This window comes from Selaginella moellendorffii, unplaced genomic scaffold (genome assembly GCF_000143415.4).
Source record: "Selaginella moellendorffii unplaced genomic scaffold, v1.0 SELMOscaffold_51, whole genome shotgun sequence".
Classification (NCBI taxonomy): domain Eukaryota; kingdom Viridiplantae; phylum Streptophyta; class Lycopodiopsida; order Selaginellales; family Selaginellaceae; genus Selaginella; species Selaginella moellendorffii.
The window spans coordinates 1,361,216-1,386,621 of NW_003314312.1; the positions used below are offsets into that span (position 1 = coordinate 1,361,216).

Sequence of the window (25,406 nt, forward strand, 5' to 3'; positions counted from 1 at the left end):
CAGTGAGTTCGTACCCGCGTTCATGAGACAGATTGACTGGAAGATCCCAGAGATATATGCGAGACAAGACAAGTTCTTGCAGAGAATTATAGACCACCACAAGGCTAGGCTCGATTCCGAGACCTCGCAGCCCATAGATTTCATGGATATCATGCTGCAAAGCTTGAAAAGCGAAGGAACCCGGGGAGAGGAATAGGTCAAAGCTATTGTCACGGTAACAAAGTCAATGCTTATCTTATAGTAATGTTGGCTAATCTCGAATTATGCAGGAGCTTTTATCTGGAGGAGATACCAGCGCTAGTTTGATCGAATGGACGCTGTTGGAACTCATGCACAATCCACTTATTCTTCAAAAGGCCCAGGAAGAGATTGACACCGTCGTCGGAAAGGAACGCCTTGTTGCAGAGAGCGACTTTGACAAACTGGAGTACCTTGGGCAATCGTCAAGGTCCAGCTCTGCTGCTGATTCACATGTCAGCCGAAGCGTGTAAGGTTGCTGGCTATGACATTCCCAAAGGAACTTCCACAATTGTCAATGGTTATGCAATTGGAGGAGGTCCGGCAGTATGGGAGGATGCATTGTGATTCAAACCGGAAAGGTTCCTTGGGAACTCGATCGACATAAAAGGCCAGGACTTTGAGTGTCATGTCACTGGGATTGAATGCTATTGCTTAACTTGATTCACGCTTTGGACTGGAGCTTTGTTCCTGGCAAAGGCATGGATTGTTACGAGCTCAAGGAACAAAGTGGGATTGTTCTGTGATTGGAAACAACAAGATTCCCAAAAGCTATAACTAAATTAAACTTTTATACTAATCATAAAAATGTGAGTTTGTTCCTATCACTAGAAGCTAATTTTAAAGATGAAAGGTCACTGAAACAACAGAAACAACAACCAGCAATTGGGAGTCTTGAGTCCATCTATAATGACTTGAAAGATTGTTGCATCAAGATCAAGTCAATTCAAGTGTGGCGCTCGTCAAAGTTGTGGCTGACTAGAATTCTCAACAACCAAGTCTAAAGAAGCAAGCATATAATTGCCAAGGGCTATTTGCTTCTCAAATCTCAAATCTTCACAAATTCAACATTCACGATATGGGGACTCTCCTCTATGTCATAATCTTGCTTGCTTTTGTCTATGTCTTAAGGAAATATTTGCTGCACCTTAAGCTGCCTCCATCTCCCTGGGGATTGCCCCTCCTTGGACACCTTCATCATCTTGCAGGAATTCCTTTCCTCTCATTGCATGCCCTGTCCAAGCAGTATGGACCAATTCTTTTCATGAAGCTGGGAACCGTGCCAGCGGTTGTCATCTCAAGCTCGGTTCTCGCCAAAGAGGTGTTGAGGTCGCAAGATCAGATGTTTGCTTCCAGGCCTTACATCCTCGTTGGAGACTATGGCTTGTACCACTTCCAGGGGATCGGACCTGTCCCTTACAACGATCACTGGAAGATGATGCGAAAGCTCTGCGCCACGGAGCTTTTCACTCCCAAGAGGATCGATTCGTTTCTCCCAATCAGGCTAGAGGAGATCACCGGCATGTTTTCGGCGCTTCGAGGTGCTGGAGCGCACAAAGCTGTGGACATGAGGAACATGTTGTCGATCTTCACCTTCAATGTCATGACCCGGATTCTCATGAACAAGAGATTCTTCGAGTACGGGGAGGATGAGGAGCACATCGATGGCGAGGCCAAGCAGTTCAAAGACATTGTGTTCGAGACAGCAGACCAGGGACTCCAGTTTCATATCAGCGAGTTCATCCCGCACTGGCTCCGGTGGATTGATTGGAAAGTCCCGGAACTGAAGAGGCTCCATGCGAAGAAGGATAAGTTTCTCCAGAACATCCTTGACCAGCACAAGGACATGGCATCGACAAAGGAACACAAGGACTTCATGGACATCATGCTGCAAAATCTAGAGCACAGAGGAGCAGCCAGGGAGGATTTCATCAAGGCAGTAGTCCTTGTAAGTTTCCCCACACAACTTGTTTTGGTCACCAATCTCAAAACCATTTTGATCTGCAGGAACTCACCATTGCGGGGACCGATACAAGCGCTTGCATTGTCGAATGGACCCTTCTGGAGCTCCTTCACAACCCCCGAGTCCTGAGTAAGCTCAAGGAAGAGCTTGATGCTATGGTAGGATCAAGTAGTCACATGGTCGAGGAGCCCGATTTCCAGAACCTGGACTACCTCAACGCGGTGATCAAGGAAGCTTTTCGTCTCCATCCACCTCTGCCGCTCCTCATTCCTCACATGTCGACTCAGACTTGCACCATAGCCGGCTTTCACGTCCCAAAAAATGCCTTCTCGTTTGTCAACGAATACCCATACCGAAAAAAAGCAGGGGTATGGGAAAAGGCGGATGAGTTTTGGCCGGAGAGGTTTCTTGGTAAGTCCGTGGATGTTAGAGGCCAGGACTTTGAGTTGCTTCCATTCGGATCTGGGCGACGGGCTTGTGCGGGAATGCAGCTGGGCTTGAAGACTGTCCAGCTTTTGGTGTCCAATTTGGTCCATGCTTTTGACTGGAGCTTTGTTCCAGGCAAACCGAGTGAAGATTACCTCCTTCAAGAACGTCATGGCACGGTTAACTGGATCAAGACCCCATTACAAGTTTGTGTCGTTCCTAGGACCAGATAGCCATTTATCTCTTCTGTTTAACTGAAAATAAACCAATCTTTTGGTACAATGGATTGAACTATCTCAGGGAAACTCGGGCAACAGGATCATGTTTCTTGGTACAGAGTGATGTTAATTGGGTGCTGGTAGTTCCCAATATTTTGCAGTGCTACTTCAAAACCCCTAAGTGATCCTCATTGCTTCCCTATGAAGCATGTAAGCATGCTTCACAGACTAGGCTCTCTTGAGCTGATCAAAGGGATGTTTCAAGAAGATTGTTACCACAGGCTAGAAAGTTGGCTAGCAATCATTCTTCCCCATCTCAGGTATGGCATCAAGCTTACCATTAGAGCAAACATAAATTGCACTCATTACAGAATTTTTTATATACATTTTCTAGGATCCTTCTCACTGTTCTGTATAAAGCATTGTTTACTTGACCAGAAAAAAGAATGCAAATCTCATTCACAACAACCATTGCAAGATCATAGAGAGTGTCTTGGCCACTATGAACGTTGCAATCGTAAAAGGCCACCATGGGGCAGCTGATCCAAAGCTGCAGTGTACCTCCACAATCCTGTGTTCTTTTTGGGCGCCAAAAAACACACTCTGGCAGTCTCAAACCCAGTTCCCGACCTGCCCCTGCATGCGAAAATATTTCACTCCCCCTACTCTTATAGTGTGGCTGTGCTGCATCAAAGACTAATTTCTCAATTAGAGTCTACGGTGGCGGGTTCGAGTCCAGCGACAAAACCGCCGGTCCGTGGCTCCAAGCTTGAGTCTTGGCTAAGTATGGCACCCATGTTGTATTCCAGCCAGAAAATGCAAAGGCAGAAAAGTCTAGGATTCAACAACAAGGAAGCAATATGAAAGTAATACTCCTGGGGTTGGATCTGAGCTCTCTCATGTTGGGAAGGGCTTTAAACCTTACCCTAAAGAAGAAAAAAGAAAGAATAGAGCTGGATCTCAAGGTATATGCATCTAACATGATTAGAGCAACAGATCTATAATACTATAGCTACTAGAGGTATTGCATGAGCTAATGAGGAGTGAGCATTGAAGCTAACTGGAGTTAATTGGAGGTGGTGGATTCCATTGTGTTCCAACACTCCCATTTTTTGGTGTGCCACCGACAAGAACAACTCCTAAATTGTGGCAATGATTAGTGAATGTGGGCTCTTGGTAAAGGCTTGGTGAGGCATCTATTCATGACTTGAAAGGAAATAAGCCTTAAAAGTTCCCTTGCAAATATATTCCTGGATAAATTGAAATCTATGATTTGTCCTTCCATGATGTCGTATGTCCTTTGTGAGAGCAATAACACTCTCATTGTCACAAAAAATTGGTATAATCTCTCACAAGAGATTTTTGTGTAGCCACAGAGCGTCCTGTGTCATTGCTATCAGCACCACACACTCTGCTTTAGCACAGTGATGTGCTGTTTCTTGTTGGACCATATGATCAATGCAAAGCCCTAATTAAAAAAATAATCTAATGTGGATTTGCAAAAATCTAGATCTCCAACGAGCATATCTGCTCCAATTGAACTCTACCTCTAGAACTTCTTCATAAACAAAGCCATAGTTGACAATATTAATAAGGTAGTGGAAAATCCTTTCACAGCAACCTAGTGTTCCCAACCTGGATTGTCTATGAACTAGGAGACAATTCTCACAAGGAATGTGATATCTTGATGTGTGCACACTATTAAGTATACTAGGCTGCCAACGGCTTATCAGTATGGAACACCAGTCATTATAGCATGGTGGTCCTTTGATGTGTTGAGCTATAAGGAGGTAGTAAAAAGTTGTTGGTGTTGGTATTAGCTTTGTGTTCTACATTTGAAAATAATTAAAGAGATCAGAAACATGACCATAGCAAACCTTGAAGACAACTACTCCTTAACAGCAATTGAAATAACCATATTCTCCATAATGATTAGTGTGTTATTTACATAGATCCTGATCAATATCATCTATTGTGCTCCATGTGAAGATAGCCTCTTCAATCTACATCATTTTGAGTGAAGTCAATGGGTAGTAAAAAGTTACCAATCTTTTCATACTAAATTCTTGATGCTTGCTTTATTTAATTTTTAGATGAGAATGGTCCAAAGTTGAGTTGAACTCAACTCAGCACAACTTAACTCAAGTCAATGTAGCCAACTAAAATTCTTATGAAAGAAATTTAAGCTGAAAAAATGACAGTTCTAATGAACTTTAGATTACTGAAAGATGTAATTACTTGGGGTCAAAAGTTTCTATTATGTTAAGTCATTTAAACAGAAAAAAATTCATAAGAACCTATCTTTCCTAAATCTGAACTACTTTTAAAATTGTCACATTTTTATTTTCTTGTAATTCATTAAAAAATATTTAAATAGAAGTTAAGAGAAACAAGTTAAAACATTTTGACAGTGGAATAGGAGTCTAATTTTGATTATCTTGGAATGCAAGTTTGATATAGAGCTTCTTCATCCTAGCATTGCCATCATTGCCAAACTTCCTTCTAGTCAAATGTAAGTGTTTGCTTCTTAAGGAGCTCCAACTCCTAGCAATTTATCTTTTATGCCTTTTGAACTCTTGCAAATATTGTTGGGTATATTCTTCCATCCTTTACACTTTTTGTAACAAGTTAAGTAGTGCCTCAAATGACACACTTCAATATCAAAGATACTTATAGATAATATTTATAAGAAGGATTTTTAAAATCATGTTACACTTATAAGCTGTATATCACATGAAATAAGGCTAATTATATTGGCAATCATAAATTGTTGTACTTGTGGACTTTTTTGGTAGTCACCCCTTTGCAATCCCTTCTAATGATGTGTTTAATGTAGATGTTGAAAGTGTTAACTGGATTGTCATCGATGTGTGGTGCCAAAAACTTCTCATCTTTGCTTACAGTTTATGTGATATAAACAATCCTTGTTATCATGTTCTCAAATACCTCTGGTAGTATTTCTCTTTTTTCTTCAAGAAAACATTGAAAAACTCTTGTATGGAAGCCTTGATTTTACAATATTATAAATCATGTCATATAAAGTTTTATTCACTACAAAAGTAATATATGTGTAATTGAGAAAAATGAAGTGTATAATAAGAAACTTACATTCATGAGTAGAAATTTAGGCTATAGTCTCTAGCCATTCTTTTGGTCTACAATTGTTTGCAATACATATTAGTTTTTTTAACTTTGAATACTTTATATATTGAATTTTGCTGTGCCATATACACCTCCTCCTCAAGATCACCCACCATTGAGGAATGCTGTGTGCACATCAAGTTGATAGAGCTCAAGATCAAGCTCAGCTGCTAAAACTAGAAGCAAGCAAATGGTGGTTAACTTAACTACCCGACTGTGATCTGAATTTGCGAGAAGCCACAAATGACAAATCTGGCTTTGAATTGCTCCACACTCCCATCTGCCTTTGTACTTCTTTTTAAAGAGCCACTTGGAGCTCATGACTTTCCTTCCTGGTGGCAATGGCATGAGAGTCCAAGTGTCATTTTTAAGCAAAGAAGAATACTCATCTTGTATCACTTCTTGCCACTTTTGAGCGTCAGGACTAGCAAGAGCCTCCATATATCCTTGAGGCTCAGGAAGGCTTTGCATTGCCCAGTAGAATCATTTCTGTCGTGGTTCCTGGGCAATGGCCTCAAGCACTTTGACTGAAAGCTTGGTTACACGTTCAGAGCGTCGTGGACCAAAGACCTGTGGAGGTGGAGGAGTCATCACTGGGTCAACTGAAATATTTCATCGCCTAAAATGTCGTCGACGATGGCAACAAGCGAGGGCTCAGCTGAAGAAGTGGGACTGCTGGTGGAAGCAGTAGAAGGTGCAAGAAGTGGCGTGTGAGGAGGAGATCTATCACCTCCAGCCACCAAGGGCACTGCTCGGCCAGGATCTTGTGGGCCTTGGTTGTTAGCTCCTCCTGGAGGAAGTACCTTTGAGGTCTCGATACAGCTCTTGCTCGTTGAAAATCACATCGCGGCTCACTACAAGCTTCTTTTGGAAGAGATTATAGAGCCGGTAGGCCTTGGCCCCCGAAGATGGTCTTCGTGCTGCGTGGATCGAGCTTGCGCCTGTTCGGATCAGGGATGCGGGCGTACGCACTGCACCCAAAGATCCGGATGTGCCCTCAATTTGGACGTTTCCCAGTCCAAACGTGATGCGGGATCAAGCCTGTGCTCCGGGTGGGCAAACGGTTACGCAAGTACACCGTCGTGTTCACTGCTTCTCCTCAGAAGCTGTGTGGCAGTCCGGAATGTAGAAGAAGGCAACGCACCATATCCAAGAGCGTCCGGTGCCACTGGTGTATAAGCAGCCGTGTACTGGTGAGAAATTCCTACCTCAGCTAGGAATTGGAGAAATCCTTGTGCAATGTATTCTCCTCCGCCATCTGTGCGTAGCACACTGATTTTTCTTCCTGTAAAATTTTCTGCCCAGCTTTTGAAAATTTTAAAGTTTTCAAAAACTTCGGATTTGTTTCGTACCAAACACACCACTGTGTATCGTGAGTGATCATCTATGAATGAAACAAAATACCTCTTCCCACTTAGGGAATTTACAGGAAGATAGCAACCTTCGCTGTGAATAAGATCAAGCACTGCTGTGGCCTGGTTTTCCAAAGGTCGGGGAGGAAAAGGATAGCATGCATGTTTGCCAAGTTGGCAAGTCCCAGATGTCCAGATGGAAATGCGATGCCATCCTTCTCATTTACATGCCCGAGACGAGCATGCCAAAGATGAATTGTCTCTTGGCCTTGAAGCGCTAGCATGTATGTCCCTGGATAAACAAGCTCTGCGTTGAGGCGATAGAGTGTATCGTACCTCACTGCCATCTGCTCCAAAAATAGTACATCCTTCTGCAAAGAATGTGAGCGAGAACCCTTGATCGGAGGCAACGCCAACCGAAAGGACAGTCTGGCCTGCACCGGGCACATAGTGCATGTTATGGATTTCCTTGAGAGATCCATTGGGCAACTTGACTTACACCATGCCACGGCCTTCAACGTCGAGAGGTCGCTTGTCTCCAACAAAGACTTGTTTTGGGGAAAGCAATTCGTGGAAAGTGTGGAATGCTGTACGAAGAGGAGTCATGTGGTAAGAAGCACCACTGTCCAACCAGAGGATGTCTAAACCAGATCTCGCTCTATGTGCCCCATCTTCCCGCAGTAGGTACACGGCCCCTTCTTTTTCTTGTTTCCGAAGCCAGGTGTTGGTGTCGCAGGAGCACTGGCAAGTCCGCGAGAATTCCCATGCTTCTTGGCATTTCCATTTCCTGACTTCTTGCCGATGAACAAAGCCTGATCACGAGCAGAATCTGAGGAGGTCGTGCTTGCTTTTCGCTCCAGAAGCTTGCGCTCTTCTTCCAAGAGATTGGAATAAAGCTCGTCTAGGGTCTTTCCTGGAACGAAGGAGAACATGGAGGAAGACGGTTGGAGTTCAGAAGAAACCGAATAGAGAAGGAAAGCTTTGGCATAATCGTCCGAGACAGGCGCGCCAGCCTCCTTAAGCTCTTGCATCTGCCAATGTACGATGCCATCGTGTCTGTTGGCTGCATCCGGAGAGAAAGGAACTTCTGGGTTAAGGACGATCTTGGCATTTGCTGCTTTCACAGCAACCTGCACCAAGGACTCCCAATTCTCGTGAGCGGTCTTCGAGAGATCCAGCAGATGGATGAACTCGTCGCCGAGTCCTAAGCCAATGACAGAGAGGGCTTGGCTTTCCACGCTGGCTGGAGAGCTGGTTCAGCTTCGGTGCCGTCCACGATTGTCCAGCAATCGTTTGCCATCAAGATGACCTTTGTTCTCTAGGTAAGTTTTCTCCTGTGAATTTGTGTAGTAGTTTCTCCCAGATGTTGGCTGGGGTTACAGCAGCGGAAGAAAATGCAATCTAAAGTTAGCGCTAGAAACAGAAATTTTATTGACGGGAGTGAGACGCGGGGAAAGTGCACACGCGCCTACACTGTGGGCAAAGCTGCTCGTGGCGTTTCGGAGAAGCATTAAGTCATGGTCACTCCGAAGGAGGTACTCTTAGGCTGATTGATAAACCATAAGTACGGAGATTCCATGAAATGGTGTTTAAGAAGCATGAATCCAAAAGGTATAATAAGCATGCCTGATGAGTGAGGCGCAACAGAAATACGTCTCTACCGTCGTTGTCGTCACCTTGCTTCATTGCCACACTTTTCCTGGCCCGTTCACTTCACTGGTTTGCCGTCAAAATGGTCCAGACTCAGAGTCAACTGATGTAGAAGGAAGTTGTAAAAGCTCCTCATTCAAAAATAAACGCAGGCCAAAACTTTGAAAGAAAATTAATGTAACTCAAGGATGAGACTTGATAAACTCCTCACTAAAAGTCCGCAGCTCTGCAGCCAACTTCATGTCCTTGGCATGAGGGGTGCAATCCGCTTCGTTGCAATCCAAGTAGTACTTTCCACTCACGCCCTCCATGCAAGGATGGACCGCAAGAAGCATGGTTGTAGCAGCGCCCTGAAAGAAATCACAGCTTTAATCCAGAAACGTAGGCTATGATATGTTTGTACCTGCGGGATGGATTTGCAAAGTGGGCTCGCAAGGAAGAGAAGCAGCTCTGCACAGCAGCACAAGTCGATCAATCTCAATTCTTTTCAGATACTAACTTACTAGCTGAAGTCTGGTTGAAATCTCTTCCAAGGTTCGTCTTGATAGTTCCAGGATGAAGTGAATTTACAGTCACGTTGGCACCCTTCTCCTGAAATGGAAGATCATCAAAATTATGTCTGGGAAAACTCGAGCACAAAAACTTTGAATCTATGGGCACCTTCAAGCGGCTTGCTAACTCCCTGGTATGCAGTATGTTGGCCAGTTTTGATCTTCCGTAGCTAGTAATCCATTGGAAGCTGCACGACGAGAGTTAAAGAAAATTCATTGGAAGATTGCAAGGAAAACCCAAATGCTTCCTCCTAATTATCAATTAAAAAACTAACCTGTTCTTATCATTCAGCTTGTCAAACTCAATCCCGCCTTTTGGAACATATCTGTGTCCTTCAGACGCCACCATGACAATCCGACCTTGCACTCCAGTTTGAGATGCAGTCTGGATCATCTTGTCCAACAGCAGCTCAGTGAGCAAAAACGGACCTGGATCATCATCCAAAGAGTGAAGGTTTTTCTAACAGACAAAACTTGAACACCATACCCATATGGTTTGTCGCGAAATCGAGCTCCAAGCCATCCGGTGAGAGCTGGAAGTTATTGGCCGTCATCCCAGCATTGTTTCTGCATTGATCCATGCATTTTGATCAGAAACACTAACAGGAGTGACTCACATGAGGATGTGGAGCGGGAGATTTAGAGCGTTGAAGTCGTCGACAAATTTCCTGACCGACTTGAGAGAGCTCAGATCCAACTCAAGAACAGTGACCCTTGCATTAGGGAATTCGCGTTGGATCTTGGACTTGGCTGCTTCAGCGTTCTGTAGCTTCCTGGCTGGGATAACAACGTGTGCACCGTGCTTGGCGAGAACTCTGGCAGTCTCAAACCCAATTCCGGAGGTAGCCCCTGTAGCTTGATAATGAGAAATCGAAGCAAACTACCGATGGAATCGGCATACCTGTGACGATTACCACTTTGGATTCCAGAGAAATCCCCTTTGCAACTTTCTCGGCTGTAGCTCCCGATCCAAAGCCTGTAGCGCCGCGGTATCCTGTGAAGTAGCTTATCACGCCCATGATTCCTGGATTGCTTGCACAGACTTGTGACTTTGATCCCGAGACGGCTGCTTAAATACATTCCTGGCCAGCTTGACTGACGCCCAAATGTGACATCCACGAAAGCGCTTAGAGAAGATTCTGAAACATTCGGTCAATTTGGAATGGTGGTTGATTACAAGGTATTATCAATCAATAACCATGACGATCCATTGCTCAAACAACACGTCGACTGACGTACATAATGTCCATGCATGACCTTTGTTCACCGCGCAAACGCCACTTTGATATCTCAGCGTGTGAAAAGTCGCCTGGGCGCCATTGCTCGAATTTTCAGCCTCTAAAGAACATGTCAATGTCAAACCCAGCGAGCGAATGAAAACCGTGATATATAAATGGTTCCTTGTGGTGCCAAAGTCATTGACAAAGCTACATCTCGAGATCGATCAGCAAAAGAAAGCATGGCTCTTTTTCTCCCAGCCCTGTAAAGGTTCTTCAAGGATGATAGCGATACTATCGATATTCTTGGTCGTTCTATTTGCTCCCGGCCATGTCCACCCCAAGTGTATAGCGGGCGAGCTGTGCTGGCCAGACGCACAGACCTGGGCATCCTTCAATCGCTCCGTGGGAGGAAGAATGATCAGCGTGGCCCCTCCAGCATCGCCATGCCATGATCCAAACTACGATGAGCGAGCCTGCAATGCTGTGAGGAGCGGCTGGAACAGTCCGTTCTGGAGGACCGATCAACCGGGTGCGCTGCAACGGACGAGCTGGGAATTGTTTGGGGAGCAGCGCTGCCTGATCTCCTCCAACAGGACCGCCGCTTACTTCCAGGGTGCGGTCCCGGTCTACGCGATCAACGTTACTCGGGCGGCCCACGTCCAAGAGGCCGTCAAGTTTGCGTCCCGGCACGACTTGTGCATCGTGATAAAAAACATGGGGCATGACTTCCTCGGGTGGAGCACGGCGGTGGGAGCTCTCAGCATTTGGGTGCACCACCTCCAGAAGATCCAGTTCCACAAGAGCTTCAAATGCGGCCGTGGTAGTGACCGTGGCTACTCAGCAGTGACGGTGGGAGCTGGAATTCAGTGGGAGGAGCTCTATTGGCAAGCGTATCAATGAAAGATGATCCTGGCTGGCGGGGGATGTTCCTCGGCTGGAGCAGCTGGCAGATACCCTCAAGGTGGCGGCCAAAGTTTCCTTTCCCCGCTAATCGGCTTGAGCGCTAGTACGAGGTGGTAACTGCGGATGGTAGGCTTGTCAAAGCAAATGCGTGCCAAAACACGGACTTGTTCTGGGCTCTCCGGGGTGGCGGCGGAGGAACATTCGGAGTTGTGCTCTCAGCAACGCACAGGACTTTTCCAGCTCTTGACAGCCTTGTCTTCGCTCCTCACAACTTCAGTGCCCCTGATACCACCACCTTTCAGGGGCTCACTCTGTTTACGAGGTTGAATCCCTCTCTCTTCGATGCCGGCTGGTCCGGTTACAAAGAGTTTGTTATGCTCTCTGCTACATCTTTGAAGCAGGCTTGTTGTAATGGACAAGCCTGCTTCAAAGATGTTGCAGAGAGCCAAACTCTTTGTAAGCTGAGAATGACGCAAAGTGTTGCCGCATGCTCTCACTATGTAAGCCATCAATGAAGTAGGACTTGTTCTGATCTAGATCTTTCGTTGGAACATGACTAATCAAGCAAGTAAGCTTCTCAATATAGTCCCCAAGTATCATTTTCCCTTGTTGGAAATGTCGAAGTTTTGTACGAGCATTCTCCATGTCATAATGAGGGGCAAAATGTAAACGGAAAGTAGCCTCAAACTCATCCATGGTAGACACTGGTGGTTTTTTATCCGCAATACGAGACTCCTCAAGCCAATTCCATCATCAAAGACCCACATCATGCAAAACCATTGGAATAGCCACTAAAGCCCCTGCATTTGGAGTTTCCCTAGCAGCCAAGAACTTCTTCACATTGGCTAGCCAAGCAAGACACTTGTCCACACCACCATCACTGAAAAAAGTTGAAATCTTGAGTCAATCTACCAAAGAAGGCTTACTTGGAGTACTACCTCATCTAGCCTCGAGTGCCTCAACACGCCCACGCATGGTACCCATCATGCCATGCATCTCGTCTTGCATCTCTTGCTGATTTCGATTAAAGGCTCGCAACTCGTGAAACTCATCCAAATCTCCACAGCTTCATCGGCACCATCGCTGGCACCACCATCGACAATAGGATTCCAGCGTTCAGCTTGGTCGGCCATCGCAATCAACTCCTTTGATACCAATGTTATTGGAGCCAAGGACACAGCCAATTTACTGGCGTCTATTTTGGTTAAATTATGCGGAGGAGCAAGAAGTTCAATGACAAGTCAAGGAATTACTTGAGTTTGGATTTATTCAGCCAAATAAATCCCTGTTTGGTGCTCCGGTCTTGCTTGTGAAAAAGGAGGACAGTTCAATGCGGATGTGTATTGACTACTGCCCCTTGAACAAGAAGACAGTGAAGGATAAGATGCCGATGCCACATGTGGATGATATTCTGGACAAGCTTGGTGAAGCAAGAGTGTTTACCAAGATTGATTTGAGGAGTGGATATCATCAGATTGCAATGGATGATGCATTTATCTCCAAGACGGCATTCGTTGTTACGAAAGAATGTGCCATTCAAGTGAAAGCAGCCACAAGAGGAGAGTTTTGTGGTGCTGAAATGATTGTTGAGCGAGACTCCAGTGCTTTGCATTGTTGATCCATTAAAACCTTACGAGGTGACATGCGATGCGAGTGGTTATGCATTAGGAGGAGTTCTCATGCAAGAGTTGCATATGAGAGTTAAACTTTGAATTCTGCGGAGCAACACTATTCCATATATAAGCAAGAGTTATTCTCTATTGTTCATGCTTTGCAGACATGGCGGCACTATCTTTATGGTGCAGTGATGGTGGTGTTGACAAATCACAAACCACTTGTGTATCTTTTCACACAGAAGGAGTTGAACACTAGGCAAGCTCGTTGGATGGTTAAACTCATGGAGTTTGGGGAGTTTTCTATTGAGCATCGTCCAGGAAAATCAAATGTGGTGGCAAATGCTTTATCTTGTGTTTGTCATGTGATGATGTTACAAACAGGATTTTGTCATCATTTGAGTAAGGTGGTCAGCAAGTTTAGGCAGTTGATTGAGCATGCTCAGGCTCAGGATGCTGAGGTGGCCTCTTTACGAGAAGAGATGGAAGCCCCTTTCTCGTTGGTGGATGGGATTCTCTACTACAATGGCCGTATATATTTGCCACGGGTGGATGCATTAATTACTTAAGTTTTATTCCACTATTATGATCGTCCAGAGGCCGGTCATTTTGGGGGGAAGAAGACGTATGAGCGCAACTTTTATTGGAGGAATAGGAAGGCTGATATCCTCAAGTATTGTAAATCATGCGAGCTTTGTCAGTGGGTTAAGGTGCCACGGGAGAAGCTGGGGGGACTTTTGCAACCTTTACCTATTTTTCAGAGTCATTGGTGTAGTATCTCTATGGATTTCATCACTTATTTGCCATGAACATAAAGGCAAAAGAAGCAAGTATGGGTTATAATGGATCGGTTGATGAAGTATGTGCGGTTGTTGGCTCTTCGGAATACTGACACTTCCTCAGACTTGGCTACAGTTTACTTGGAGAAGGTTTTTCCTGATTTTGGTTTGCCAGAGGACATCATTAGTGATCGAAATTCAAAGTTCACCAGTGGATTTTGGAAAAGCTTTGCATAGGCTATGCAACTGACTTTGAAACTCTCGAGTGGAGATCATCCTCAGACGGATGGGCAAACTGAGCATGTGAATCAGGTGGTGGAGGATATGCTACGTTGTAGCATTGGTCAAAGGCAAGGACAACAGGATTTATATCTTCCGTTGGTGCAATTTGCTTACAACAATAGCCAACACAGTGGAACCAAACTAAGTCCTTACTTTGCCATGTTTGGAAGGCATCCTCGAACAGTAGTGGAGTTGGGATTGCATTTGAGTAAGGATGTTCAAGATAAGCTTGATTCCTAGGCAACTGATCTAGCCACAAAACTTGATGAGATTCTAGTGGTGTGCAAACAAAATTTACAAGTAGCTCAGGATAGAGTGGAGAAGTTTGCCAATGAGCATCGCCAATTCCGGGAATATAAGGTAGGTGATTTCGTCTTTGTGCGAGTGATCTTTCCATCAAGTGAGCAGCAGAACACCTTGGTGCCTTTATGGACAGGGAAGAGTGATAAACTTTCCTATCGATATGCTGGTCCATATGAAAAGCGGCTTATCAGGTGTGGCTGCCAGCTGGGGTGAAAATTCATCCGATATTTTATATCAGCCAGTGTAAATGTGTACTATCTCAGAGTGACGGGCCCAATGCCTCCTTGATGTATATGGCTGTGGAAGATAGACTAAGAGCTTGAGTAGAGTTCCCTCAAAAGGGTGATCACCAATAAAATTTGTCCTTGGGACAAGGACTTTGTTGGGGGGGGGGAGAATTGTTAGGCGCCAACTTTGACCACATGGTTAATGTCAGTCAAAGAGAGGCTCAAGGATATATTAAGGGTGAGGGACTTAACCTACCCTAGGGCTCACAAGGGAGCGGCGGTGCAACGGAGCTTTTGAGGTAGCTTCAAGTGAGGAACCTCAAGAGGTGGCGTAGCATAGTCTAGGGCAACTAAATCTTTGTCTTTTTGAGCTGGATCATAACATGCTTGGGCCTCAACAACTTGGGAGTCTTGGATGTCTTCGCAACGAGGCTGATCCCGAGATCACTCTTCAACCACGAACAAGACCTCCTCCCAAAGGCCATGATGCGTGTCATGACCGAGCTGCAAGTTCTAGCTACATATGCAATCCTAGGGAGCGGAAAAGTGCGAGAACCCCAAGACAGCACTGTGAATCCAGCATATCGCGACGGACTGTGGCTGCTCGTATTGCCCCTGACTTGGTGGGACAATGCGACAGTGGCGGAGATGAGGGCTGCTGCGAATCTAGTGTTGCAGGCGAACAAGCTCTTCATCAATCTCACGCCAGGCTCCGGGACTTACGTGAACGAGGCCGATTACAACGAGCCCAATTGGCAGCAATCCTTCTTTGGGAAGAACTATCCTCGCCTGTACCACATCAAGAGCATGGTCGATCCTACCAATCTCTTTACGTGCCATCACTGTGTGGGTAGCGAATTCAACTGAGAATCCAGTGAAAAACATAGCGATTCCATACAAATGTTGAAATGTTACAGTAGCGATTCCTTGGTTTCGTTCTTGGGCTCTGGATTGCCACTCTAGCAGCTGCCAAGACGGTGAAGTGAGACGGTGAGTCGATCCTGTCCACCTGCATTTTTGAGGGATTAAGCAACGATCTTGCCAATTCCAGTCAAGGCCAGCTGGAGGATGGAAGGTTATGTATGATTGGAATGGGGAGGATACCTGTGGGGATGGAGACACGGCATTGTGGCCGGAATCACTTGTTCCTCCCCAAATGACAATGGCTATCAAGTGGTCACGGAATTGTGAGTTTTAATACCTCTTATCACTTTGATCGTCACTTTCTTCTTTCTTTCCAGGGAGCTCTTTCAAGTGTCGATCATTGGAATGTTCCCGATCGGTGTCACAAATTTTCTGGATCTCAGGAAACTGTGGGTTGGTGTGTGTTGGTTTTCGTTTACTGAGTTCTTGCGTTCTTCTCTGGAAGGGACTTGCATGGCAACAAACTCACCGGACTGATTCCTCCTCAAATAGGACAGACGCTTGTAACCCTGTAATGTTATTGCTAGCGGTCTGGCCGAAAAATTCTCGACTTATTTTGATTTTTTCTTTGCAGGAACTTGAGATGGAACAAGCTGCAAGACGCCATACTTGTTGAGATTGGGCAGCTGAAGAAACTACAAAACTTGTGAGTAGAGTTTCGCTTCTGTTCTAAGTTCTTTCTTTCATCGTTTCTTCTGTCAGGTTTTAAGATTTAACAGCCTTAGAGGACCTATACCGAAGGAGCTCACGTATCTGCAGGAGCTTCGATACGTCCATCTTCACGAGAACAAGCTTATCGGCCGGATCCCTCCGGAGTTTGGAGAACTTCCTTATCTCCGACAATTGTAAGCTTCAGTTTCATCCATACAGACATATTTTCTTATATTATTCTCTCGCAGGGATGTCAGCAACAATCATCTTGTGGGAACCATCAGAGAACTGCTAAGAAGCGAACAGAATCGTGCTAGAGATGCATTTCCATCTCTCCGAATTTTGTAAGCTTTCCTTCTTTTGTGCTTGGAGTCTTAAGCTCGACGTCCCCACAAGTACCTAAACAACAATTACCTCACCGGAGGAATACCAGCAGAACTTTCGTACTTGCGCAATCTAGAAATCCTGTAAGCTCGACGCTAGAGTTGTCCTCGCCTGCTGATTCCCCCCGTGGCTATGCAGGTACTTGTCTTACAACAAACTTACAGGTCCGGTACCGGACGCAATCGCAAGCATCCCGAAGCTAACCTACCTGTGAATTTTTCTCACGCAAAAGCTCGTTTTTCTCGTAGATACCTGGATCACAATGCTTTGAATGGCCGACTGTCGTCAGCCTTCTACAGCCATCCGAGCCTGAAAGAGATGTACGTTGGCTCTTTTGCTTGATCATCGATGTAGTAATATCCAAGCGTTTCTTTTTCCAGGTATATTGAAGGGAACCAATTCAGCTCTTCCGCCAAACCAGTTGGTATACACAGGACAATGGAAGTATCCGATGCCGACTTCATTTTTTAGAAGGAAAGAGTTTTATTCATGCAGTTTCTGGTCCACGATTACGCTAGAAGTTGCCAAGGAGAGATTCAGGGAGATCAGGGAGAATATTACTTTTTCACGTGCTAGTGAGTTCGATTCCCGGTACCAGTCACTTTTCAGCCGTGAAGCGTTTCATGCTGTTATTGTGGTTTGTCTGAGACTGCAGAATGCATCCCTGGACAATCTATCATGCATGAGAAAAGCGTACATGGAATATGAGGAGATTAAGGATGCTAGCCAGCTTCTTAGAAGGATGCCTGAAATGATTCCAGCATAATGCGAGCCGTGATTTCATTGATGTAGTCATGGTACTCTCGATACCGTACTATTACAAACAACTTATAGATTTTGTTGGCATGGATGAAAATTTCCACAAAAGTATGGTGATCCTGCAGCAATTTCAACTCTCTTTGAGTTTACACTGAAAACACCAATGACCCTTGCAGGATTTGTGTACTGCTTAACTTGCTTGATCGTTGTATTGTCGTCTCTGGGTGTTGCTATTGATCCGTTTGAGACGGTGATTCCCGACTGGGTCGATTTGTTTCATTTCCCGCGACCTTCACTTCGGGTAGCTTACGGATCGCAGAACGTGACCGAAAGGCAGTTTTCGCCGGCTGAAGTTCTTCTGCAGCCCAAGGTGAGCATCACGAATGCTGGGAATAGAGACCTTTTTACGCTTGTAATGGTATCCTCCCGGTCCACAAATTCCCATCTTGAGGAACATTCTGCACTGGATTGTAGTTAATATCCCAGCTCAATCTACCAGTAAGCTCTTATTCCAAAAGAAATCAGGACCGCTTGAGTACATTTATAATGAATTTGCAGATGCATCAGAGCAAGGAGACCATCTTGCCCCTTACTTATCTCCTACACCAGTTCAGGGAGTCCACCGTTATTATTTTCTTCTCTTCAGACAGGTGAGAAAGACTTTGAGGAGTCCTCACATGACTTGAACATTGTGATTGCAGAAGAAACAAATTCATGCTGGAAGTCTGGCTGGAAGTCTTATCAGGACTCTCTTCAGTGTCCGTGTGTTCACAGAGAATTATGATTTGGGTTATCCTGTAGATGGAGTCTTCTTCACCTCCAGAGTGATTATATAACTGATGAACTCGTATGAATAAATTGAGTAGACATGATCCCAATATCCTCTCCTCCATTGCAAGCATATATGACTTTCCATCCTCCACCTACCTTGAGTCATAAGATCGTCACTTAAAGTTAACTATATCAAGAATGTGGGTGGAAATTATCAGCTCACGCTCGCTTCACCATAGCACCCAGATTGAAATTTTTTCTTTCTTTTATTTATTGTGTTTCAGAATATTCTCAGAATATTATTAATGTATGGCTGGGAAAAATTTAATAATTTCTTCTTCCTATGGATTCCCGTGAATGATCTCCTTGTCGTGAGTGTCTGGGAGGATCCAAGTTGTACATGCATACTCCACGTTCAAGAGTGAGCCTGGAAATTGCTGAAGAAGGGCGTGTTGTTACCAGTTCAGCTGCGGCTATCGACCTTGTTGAGTCGGAGAGGGTCGGTCTTGGGATTAGCGAGGATGAATTGGTTTGGTTCCTTAAAGTCTTTCCACTTAGGTCTCTCCTCGAGCAGCTTACCACACTAATAGCAAGGTATATACTATAGTCTAAGCATTCTCACACGGGAATGCCTAGAAACTCTCAGCTTGCTTACACCACAAGCTGCTAGAATTTTATGAGAAAGGTGGTACAAGATTGATCACAAGGATAAAGTACATCAGTGCCATGGCTAAGGATTTTATTGTTGTGACTGAGTCATCAAAGGGTATGAGCTACACTATCAGAATCTACGAAAATCCATCTTGTACCTATTCAGATTTTACACAAAAGGAGAACAGAGGAAAGGTATATTTAGCCTGCAAGCATATCTATTACATTTTTATGCAGAAACCAAACCAAGATCCTAAGATCAACCATCACATCCACCAGACAAGCCTTACAATTGCAGAGTTTGATAAGTGTTTCTAGATTACTTTTAGTGTTCAGATTTATATTTATATTTGTATTTTTTTGGTTGAATTTACTTGGAAATATAAATTAAATCAAAATTTGAAAAATGAAAAGATGTTGGTTTGGGACAAACCAATGTTTTTCTTGTGTTTGAGAAGCCATGAGCTCATGAGCTCAAAACCTACCCAGGCTCTATGGGTGGTAGACTCCTTGACTTAGTATCTATGGTTAACAATGAATCTTGCTCACCAGAAAAAGTAATATAATAATCTAGCTTGTGTAGAAGGCATGAAAAATGTTTGCAGACCCTAGGCACTATATAGAAGATTGCTGGTTGTTGTCTTTGACTAGAATGAGTGCAAACCAACATAAAGTGTCCAATATGCAATAAATGCTAAATCTTGGAAAATGCAATGCACTAAAGAACTTCAATTCGTATGAGAAGAAAGTACCCAAATGGGATAGCCCCAAATAAAAGAGTATCCTAATGTATACTTCCCCTGCTAATTCCTCATAAAAAAAAAAGAAATCTAGCAAAAAAAGGGGGAAAAGACACAAAAGATGTTATGGAAATCACTTGGTAGGGATGTCACTCAAAAAAAATGGAGAAAAGAAAAGAAAAGAAATCAAACTCCAACACTCAAAACAAAATGCTTCAAGGGAAATACATTTTCATAGAAATCTCTTGACTTTGCCCACTAAACTGAGTGTCATTGAAAAGACTAGACTCAAACAAGAAAAAAAGACAAAAATTATGGGCTAAGATGTCAAAATATCTAAGAAAAATCAAGTCAAACATCAAATTCTAAGCAAAGAGAAGGAGAATGGGGTGGAACTCTATACTCAAGCCTCTCATAAGCTTATATACAAGGATGAAAGAATATTCTAAGGACATGGAATATTTTATATCTAAACTGTGACGCGAGGAGAAAGTAGTGAACCACAACAGTATGTGTTATGATCCAGCACAAAAAGACAGAAATCTAATTGCCCTAGACTATGCTACGCCACCTCTTGAGGTTCCTCACCACCCAACCACCCCCAAGCTACCTCAAAAGTTCCATTGCGCCGCCGTTCCACTATGAACCCTAGGGTAGGTTAAGTCCCTTACCCTAACATGCTTTAATATACCCTTGAGCCTCCCTTTGACCGATGTTGACCACGTAGTCAAAGCTGGCACCTAACAATTCGTCCCCCCTCAACAAAGTTCTTGTCCCAAGGACGAGTTGTACCGGTGATCACCCTTTCTGGGGAACTCTGCTCAAGCTCTTGGTCCATCTTCCACAGCCGTATACATCAAGGAGGCATTGGGCCCATCACTCTGAGATAGTACACCTTTCAACTGGCTGACATAAAATACCGGATGAATTTTCACCCCAGCTGGCAGCCGCACCCAATGAGCCGCTTTACCAATGCGCTCCAGCACTTCATATGGACCAGCATATTGATGGGAAAGTTTATCACTCTTCCCTGTCTGTAAAGGCACCAAGGTGTTTTGCTGCTCACTTGACGGAAAGATCACTCACACAAAGATGAGATCGCCCACCTTATATTCCCGGAATTGGCGATGCTCATTGGCAAACTTCTCCGCTCTATCCTGAGCTGCTTGCAAATTCCGTTTGTACACCACCAAGATCTCATCAAGTTCTGTGGCCAGATCAGTTGCCTCGGAATCAAGCTTATCTTGAACGTCCTTACTCAAATGCAATCCCAACTCCATTGCTGTTCGAGGATGCCTTCCAAACATGGCAAAGTAAGGACTTAGTTTGGTTCCACTGTGTTGGCTATTGTTGTAAGCAAATTGCACCAACGGAAGATATAAATCCCACTATCCTTGCCTTTGACCAATGCTACAACGTAGCATATCCTCCACCACCTGATTCACACGCTCGGTTTGCCCATCTGTCTGAGGATGATCTCCACTCGAGAGTTTCAAAGTCACTTGCATAGCCTTTGCAAAGCTTTTCCAAAATCCACTGGTGAACTTTGAATTTCGATCACTAATGATGTCCTCTGGCAAACCAAAATCAGGAAAAACCTTCTCCAAGTAAACCGCAGCCAAGTCTGAGGCAGTGTCAGTATTCCGAAGAGCCAACAACCGCACATACTTCATCAACCGATCCACTATGACCCATACTTGCTCCTTTTGCCTCTGTGTTCGTGGCAAATAAGTGATGAAGTCCATAGAGATACTACACCAACGGCTCTGAGGAATAGGTAAAGGTTGCAAAAGTCCCCCCGGCTTCTCCCGTGGCACCTTAACCCGCTGACAAAGCTCGCATGATTTACAATACTTAAGGATATCAGCCTTCATATTCCTCCAATAAAAGTTGCACTTAATCAACTCATACGTCTTCTTCCCCCCAAAATGACCGGCCTTTGGACGATCATGATAGTGGAATAAAACTTGAGTAATTAATGCATCCACCCGTGGCAAATATACACAGCCATTGTAGTAGAGAATCCCATCCACCAATGAGAAAGGAGCTTCCATCTGGTCTCGCAAAGAGGCCACCTCAGCATCCTGAGCCTGAGCATGCTCACCCAACTGTCCAAACTTGCTGACCACCTTACTCAAATGATGACAAAAGCGTGTTTGTAACGTCGTCACATGACGAACACGAGATAAAGCATCTGCCACCACATTCGATTTTCCCGGACGATGCTCAATAGAAAACTCCCCAAACTCCATGAGTTTGACCATCCAACAAGCTTGCTGAGTGTTCAACTCCTTCTGTGTGAAAAGATACACAAGTGGTTTGTGATCTGTCAACACTACGAACACTGCACCATAAAGATAATGCCACCACATCCGTAAAGCATGAACAATAGAGAGTAACTCCTGCTCATATGTGGAATAGCATTGCTCCGCAGAATTCAAAGTTCGATTCTCATATGTAATAGGCTGTCCCTCTTCCATGAGAACTCCTCCCAGTGCATAACCACTCGCATTGCATGTCACCTCGTAAGGTTTTGATGGATCAGCAATGTGAAGCACTGGAGCCTCGCTCAATAATCGTTTCAACGCCACAAAACTCTCCTCTTGTGGTGTCTTCCACTTGAATGGCACATTCTTACGTAACAATTGCGTCAAAGGAATAGCCACCTCTGCAAAATTATGCTAGAAACGTCGGTAGTAACTAGCCATACCAAGAAAACTGCACAATTCAGCCACTGTAGTTGGTGTAGGCTAGTTTTCCACCACAGCCACCTTCCTTGGATCTGTCTTGACACCCTTAGATATCACAATATGGCCTAGATATTCCACCTCCGACTTTGCAAATTCACATTTGCTCTTCTTCGCATAAAGTTTGCTATCTCAAAGTAACAAAAGAACCTTGCGCAAATGCACCCTATGCTCCTCCATATTCTTACTAAAAACAAGAATATCGTCCAAGAAAATCTCCACAAACTCATGAAGATAACACCCAAATACCTCCGTCATCAACCGAGTAAATGTGGCCGGTGCATTCGTCAAACTAAACGGCATAACGGTAAACTCAAAATGTCCGAAGCTTGTGTTGAATGCCGTCTTGAAGATAGATGCATCATCCATTGCAATCTGATGATATCCACTCCTCAGATCAATCTTGGTAAACACTCGTGCTTCACCAAGCTTGTCTAGGATATCATCCACACGTGGCATCGGCATCTTGTCCTTCACTGTCTTCTTGTTTAAAGCACGGTAGTTAATACACATCCGCATTGAACCATCCTTCTTCTTCACAAGCAAGACCAGAGCACCAAACGGAGACTTACTTGGCTGAATAAATCCAAACTCAAGTAACTCCTTGACTTGTCGTTGAACTTCTTGCTCCTCCACATAACTTAACCGAAATGGATGCTGGTAAATTGGCCGCGTCCCCGGCTCCAATGTAATCCCATGCTCCACACCTCGTAACGGAGGTAATCCATGAGGAAGTTCAGATGGAAAAATATTAGAAAATTTGTCAAGTACATCCTGTACTACTGCTTCTCCCCCACACGTGCCTTGGTCCCCCAAGTCACAAACAAACAGCAAGTAACTTGAAAGTGCTTTTCCATTACGACAAGCCCGCTTCAAAGATGTAGCAGAGAGCATAACAAGTAGTGGCTGAACGCCCTCGCCAAACCACACATCTTTAACGCCACCATACTCCAGCGAGATACGCTTAATACTCCACTTTATCTCTGGATCCACCTTCACCAACCATGGCATCCCAAGAATGAGATCCACACGATGAATATCCACGAGATAAAAAGTCTCCACAAGTGTGGTTTTGCTAACCAACACTTCCAGCCCCTCGACACAAGCATCGAAATGTTAAGTAGAGATGGCTGCACCTTCCATTGTGTATGGAAGAACTCCACGTGTGACCAGGCCATGCTCCGCAACAAACTTTGCCGAAACAAAGTTGTCATCACTCCCACTATCCAGTAAAATCCGCACTGGATCGCCACAGAACACGCCCTCCAGCATTAAAGCTGATTCATGCATATCCTCAAGCTCCATTTTGTTCCACACACAATTGAGTTGACGAGCAACGATTGAAAGTCGCTTCCTCCGACCGGAATGGTCATTCTCCTCATCCTCACGCTGCAAAGTTTGCAACTTTTTAGTATCTGACTTACTGTGAGAAGAAGATTGGCCATTCTTCTTATCCTGCTGCTTGTTCTTCAACTGCGGACAATCAGCCTTGTAGTGTCCAAGTTCGCCACAATGATGACAACCTTGTCTATAATTCTTCACAAAGAACTTCTACTTCTTGGACCCCTTTGCATCTGAAGTAGTCACCACCGACTTCAATTTGTGATGCTTGTTCCCATCCTTGTGTCCATGGCGATTATCACGACGATTCTCGATAGAAGGACTCCGCGAACGCTTGCAAGACTTGTGCTTATCATTGTCAAGTCGACGAGCTGCATCAAAGAGCTCCTCCAAACTCTTTGTAGGCTGAGAATGACGCAAGTGTTGCCGCATGCTCTCACTATGTAGGCCATCAATGAAGTAGGACTTGTTCTGATCCAGATCCTTCGTTGGAACACGACTAATCAAGCGAGTAAGCTTCTCAATATAGTCCCCGAGTGTCATTTTCCCTTGCTGGAAATGTCGAAGTTCTGTACGAGCATTCTCCACGTCGTGATGAGGGGCAAAATGTAAACAGAAAGCAGCCTCAAACTCATCCCTGGTGGTTTCTTATCCGCAACACGGGACTCCTCAAGCCTATTCCACCATCGAAGACCCGCATCACGCAAAACCATCAAAATAGCCACTAAAGCCTCTGCATCTGGAGTTCCTCTAGCAGCCAAGAACTTCTTCATATTGGCTAGCCAAGCAAGACATTCGTCCACACCACCATCACTGGAAAAAGTTGGAATTTTGAGTCGATCTACCAAAGAAGGCTTACTTGGAGCGCTACCCCGTCCAGCCTCGAGTGCCTCAACATGCCTATGCATGGTATCCATCATGCCATGCATCTCGTCTTGCATCTCTTGCTGATTGCGATTAAGGGCTTGCAGTTCATGAACCACATCTTGAATGGTCCAAATCTCCACAGCTTCGTCAGCACTATCGTCGGCACCACCATCGACAATAGGATTCCAGCGTTCAGCTTGGTCGGTCATCGCAACCAACTTAATGTTATGATCCAGCGCAAAAAGATAGAAATCTAGTTGCCCTAGACTATACTATGCCACCTCTTGAGGTCCCTCACCACCCAACCACCCCCGAGCTACCTCAAAAGCTCCACTGCGCCGCCGCTCCACTGTGAACCCTAGGGTAGGTTAAGTCCTTTACCCTAACATGCTTTAATATATGACGTTGACCACATAGTCAAAGCTGGCACCTAACAATATGGAACTTCCCCAATGCCCTACAATCCTTCTTCTTCCAAGCAGCTTTCTCTTCATCTATGGCTTCTTCCCTGTTGTCATCATCCATAGACCATGCTCGTCCATGTACAATTTGAAATTTGGTATTCCAGGTATCTTCCCATTGAATTTAGGTGGAGCGGCATCCACTGCCACGTGACATCGACTGAATTGGAAGCCAATGCAGCCCCACCAGTCTGCCCAATTGTCCCAAATGCTATCAAGTCTCCAAGGATTGCTCAGATCCCTTTCCCATTCACTCTACCTCATACTCATGGGCGAAGAAGAGCTCTGTATACTATGAGACCTAGGATCCTACATGGTGCTGATGTGGAGAGAAAGGATTCACTACAAGCCATAGTCTCCAAGGAGGATGTAGCAAATATCTGATCTTGCAACAACACCTCTTTGGCAAGAAGTGAGCTTGAGATGACAACCGCTGGCACAGTTCCCAGTTTCATGAAGAGATT

The 25,406-nt window shown here is 44.7% G+C and overlaps 3 protein-coding genes and 1 pseudogene across 3 annotated transcripts; 3 read left to right on the forward strand and 1 right to left on the reverse strand.

The window, feature by feature from the left end:
* Positions 1 to 1,082: 1,082 nt before the first annotated feature.
* On the forward strand, positions 1,083 to 2,810 carry LOC9634534 (flavonoid 3'-monooxygenase). Its single transcript, XM_002981868.2, has 3 exons — positions 1,083 to 1,966; positions 2,026 to 2,613; positions 2,745 to 2,810. Exons 1-3 carry the CDS (start codon positions 1,097 to 1,099, stop codon positions 2,808 to 2,810), a joined length of 1,524 nt encoding a protein of 507 aa, XP_002981914.2. The 5' UTR covers positions 1,083 to 1,096.
* Positions 2,811 to 8,674: 5,864 nt separating this feature from the next.
* On the reverse strand, positions 8,675 to 10,386 carry LOC9634535 (short-chain dehydrogenase TIC 32, chloroplastic). The gene is made up of 8 exons (XM_024686936.1): positions 10,221 to 10,386; positions 9,937 to 10,168; positions 9,807 to 9,886; positions 9,595 to 9,748; positions 9,429 to 9,507; positions 9,272 to 9,359; positions 9,172 to 9,218; positions 8,675 to 9,118 (listed from the first exon to the last, which is right to left on the reverse strand). The coding sequence occupies exons 1-8, from the start codon at positions 10,336 to 10,338 to the stop codon at positions 8,951 to 8,953; spliced, it is 966 nt and encodes a 321-aa protein (XP_024542704.1). The 5' UTR covers positions 10,339 to 10,386; the 3' UTR covers positions 8,675 to 8,950.
* Positions 10,387 to 10,818: 432 nt separating this feature from the next.
* Positions 10,819 to 14,666, forward strand: LOC112350549 (uncharacterized FAD-linked oxidoreductase ARB_02478-like). Its single transcript, XM_024686890.1, has 3 exons — positions 10,819 to 11,423; positions 11,573 to 11,898; positions 14,611 to 14,666. Exons 1-3 carry the CDS (start codon positions 10,819 to 10,821, stop codon positions 14,664 to 14,666), a joined length of 987 nt encoding a protein of 328 aa, XP_024542658.1.
* A 466-nt stretch (positions 14,667 to 15,132) lies between these two features.
* Positions 15,133 to 17,076, forward strand: LOC9634867 (annotated as a pseudogene).
* The last annotated feature ends 8,330 nt before the right edge of the window (positions 17,077 to 25,406 follow it).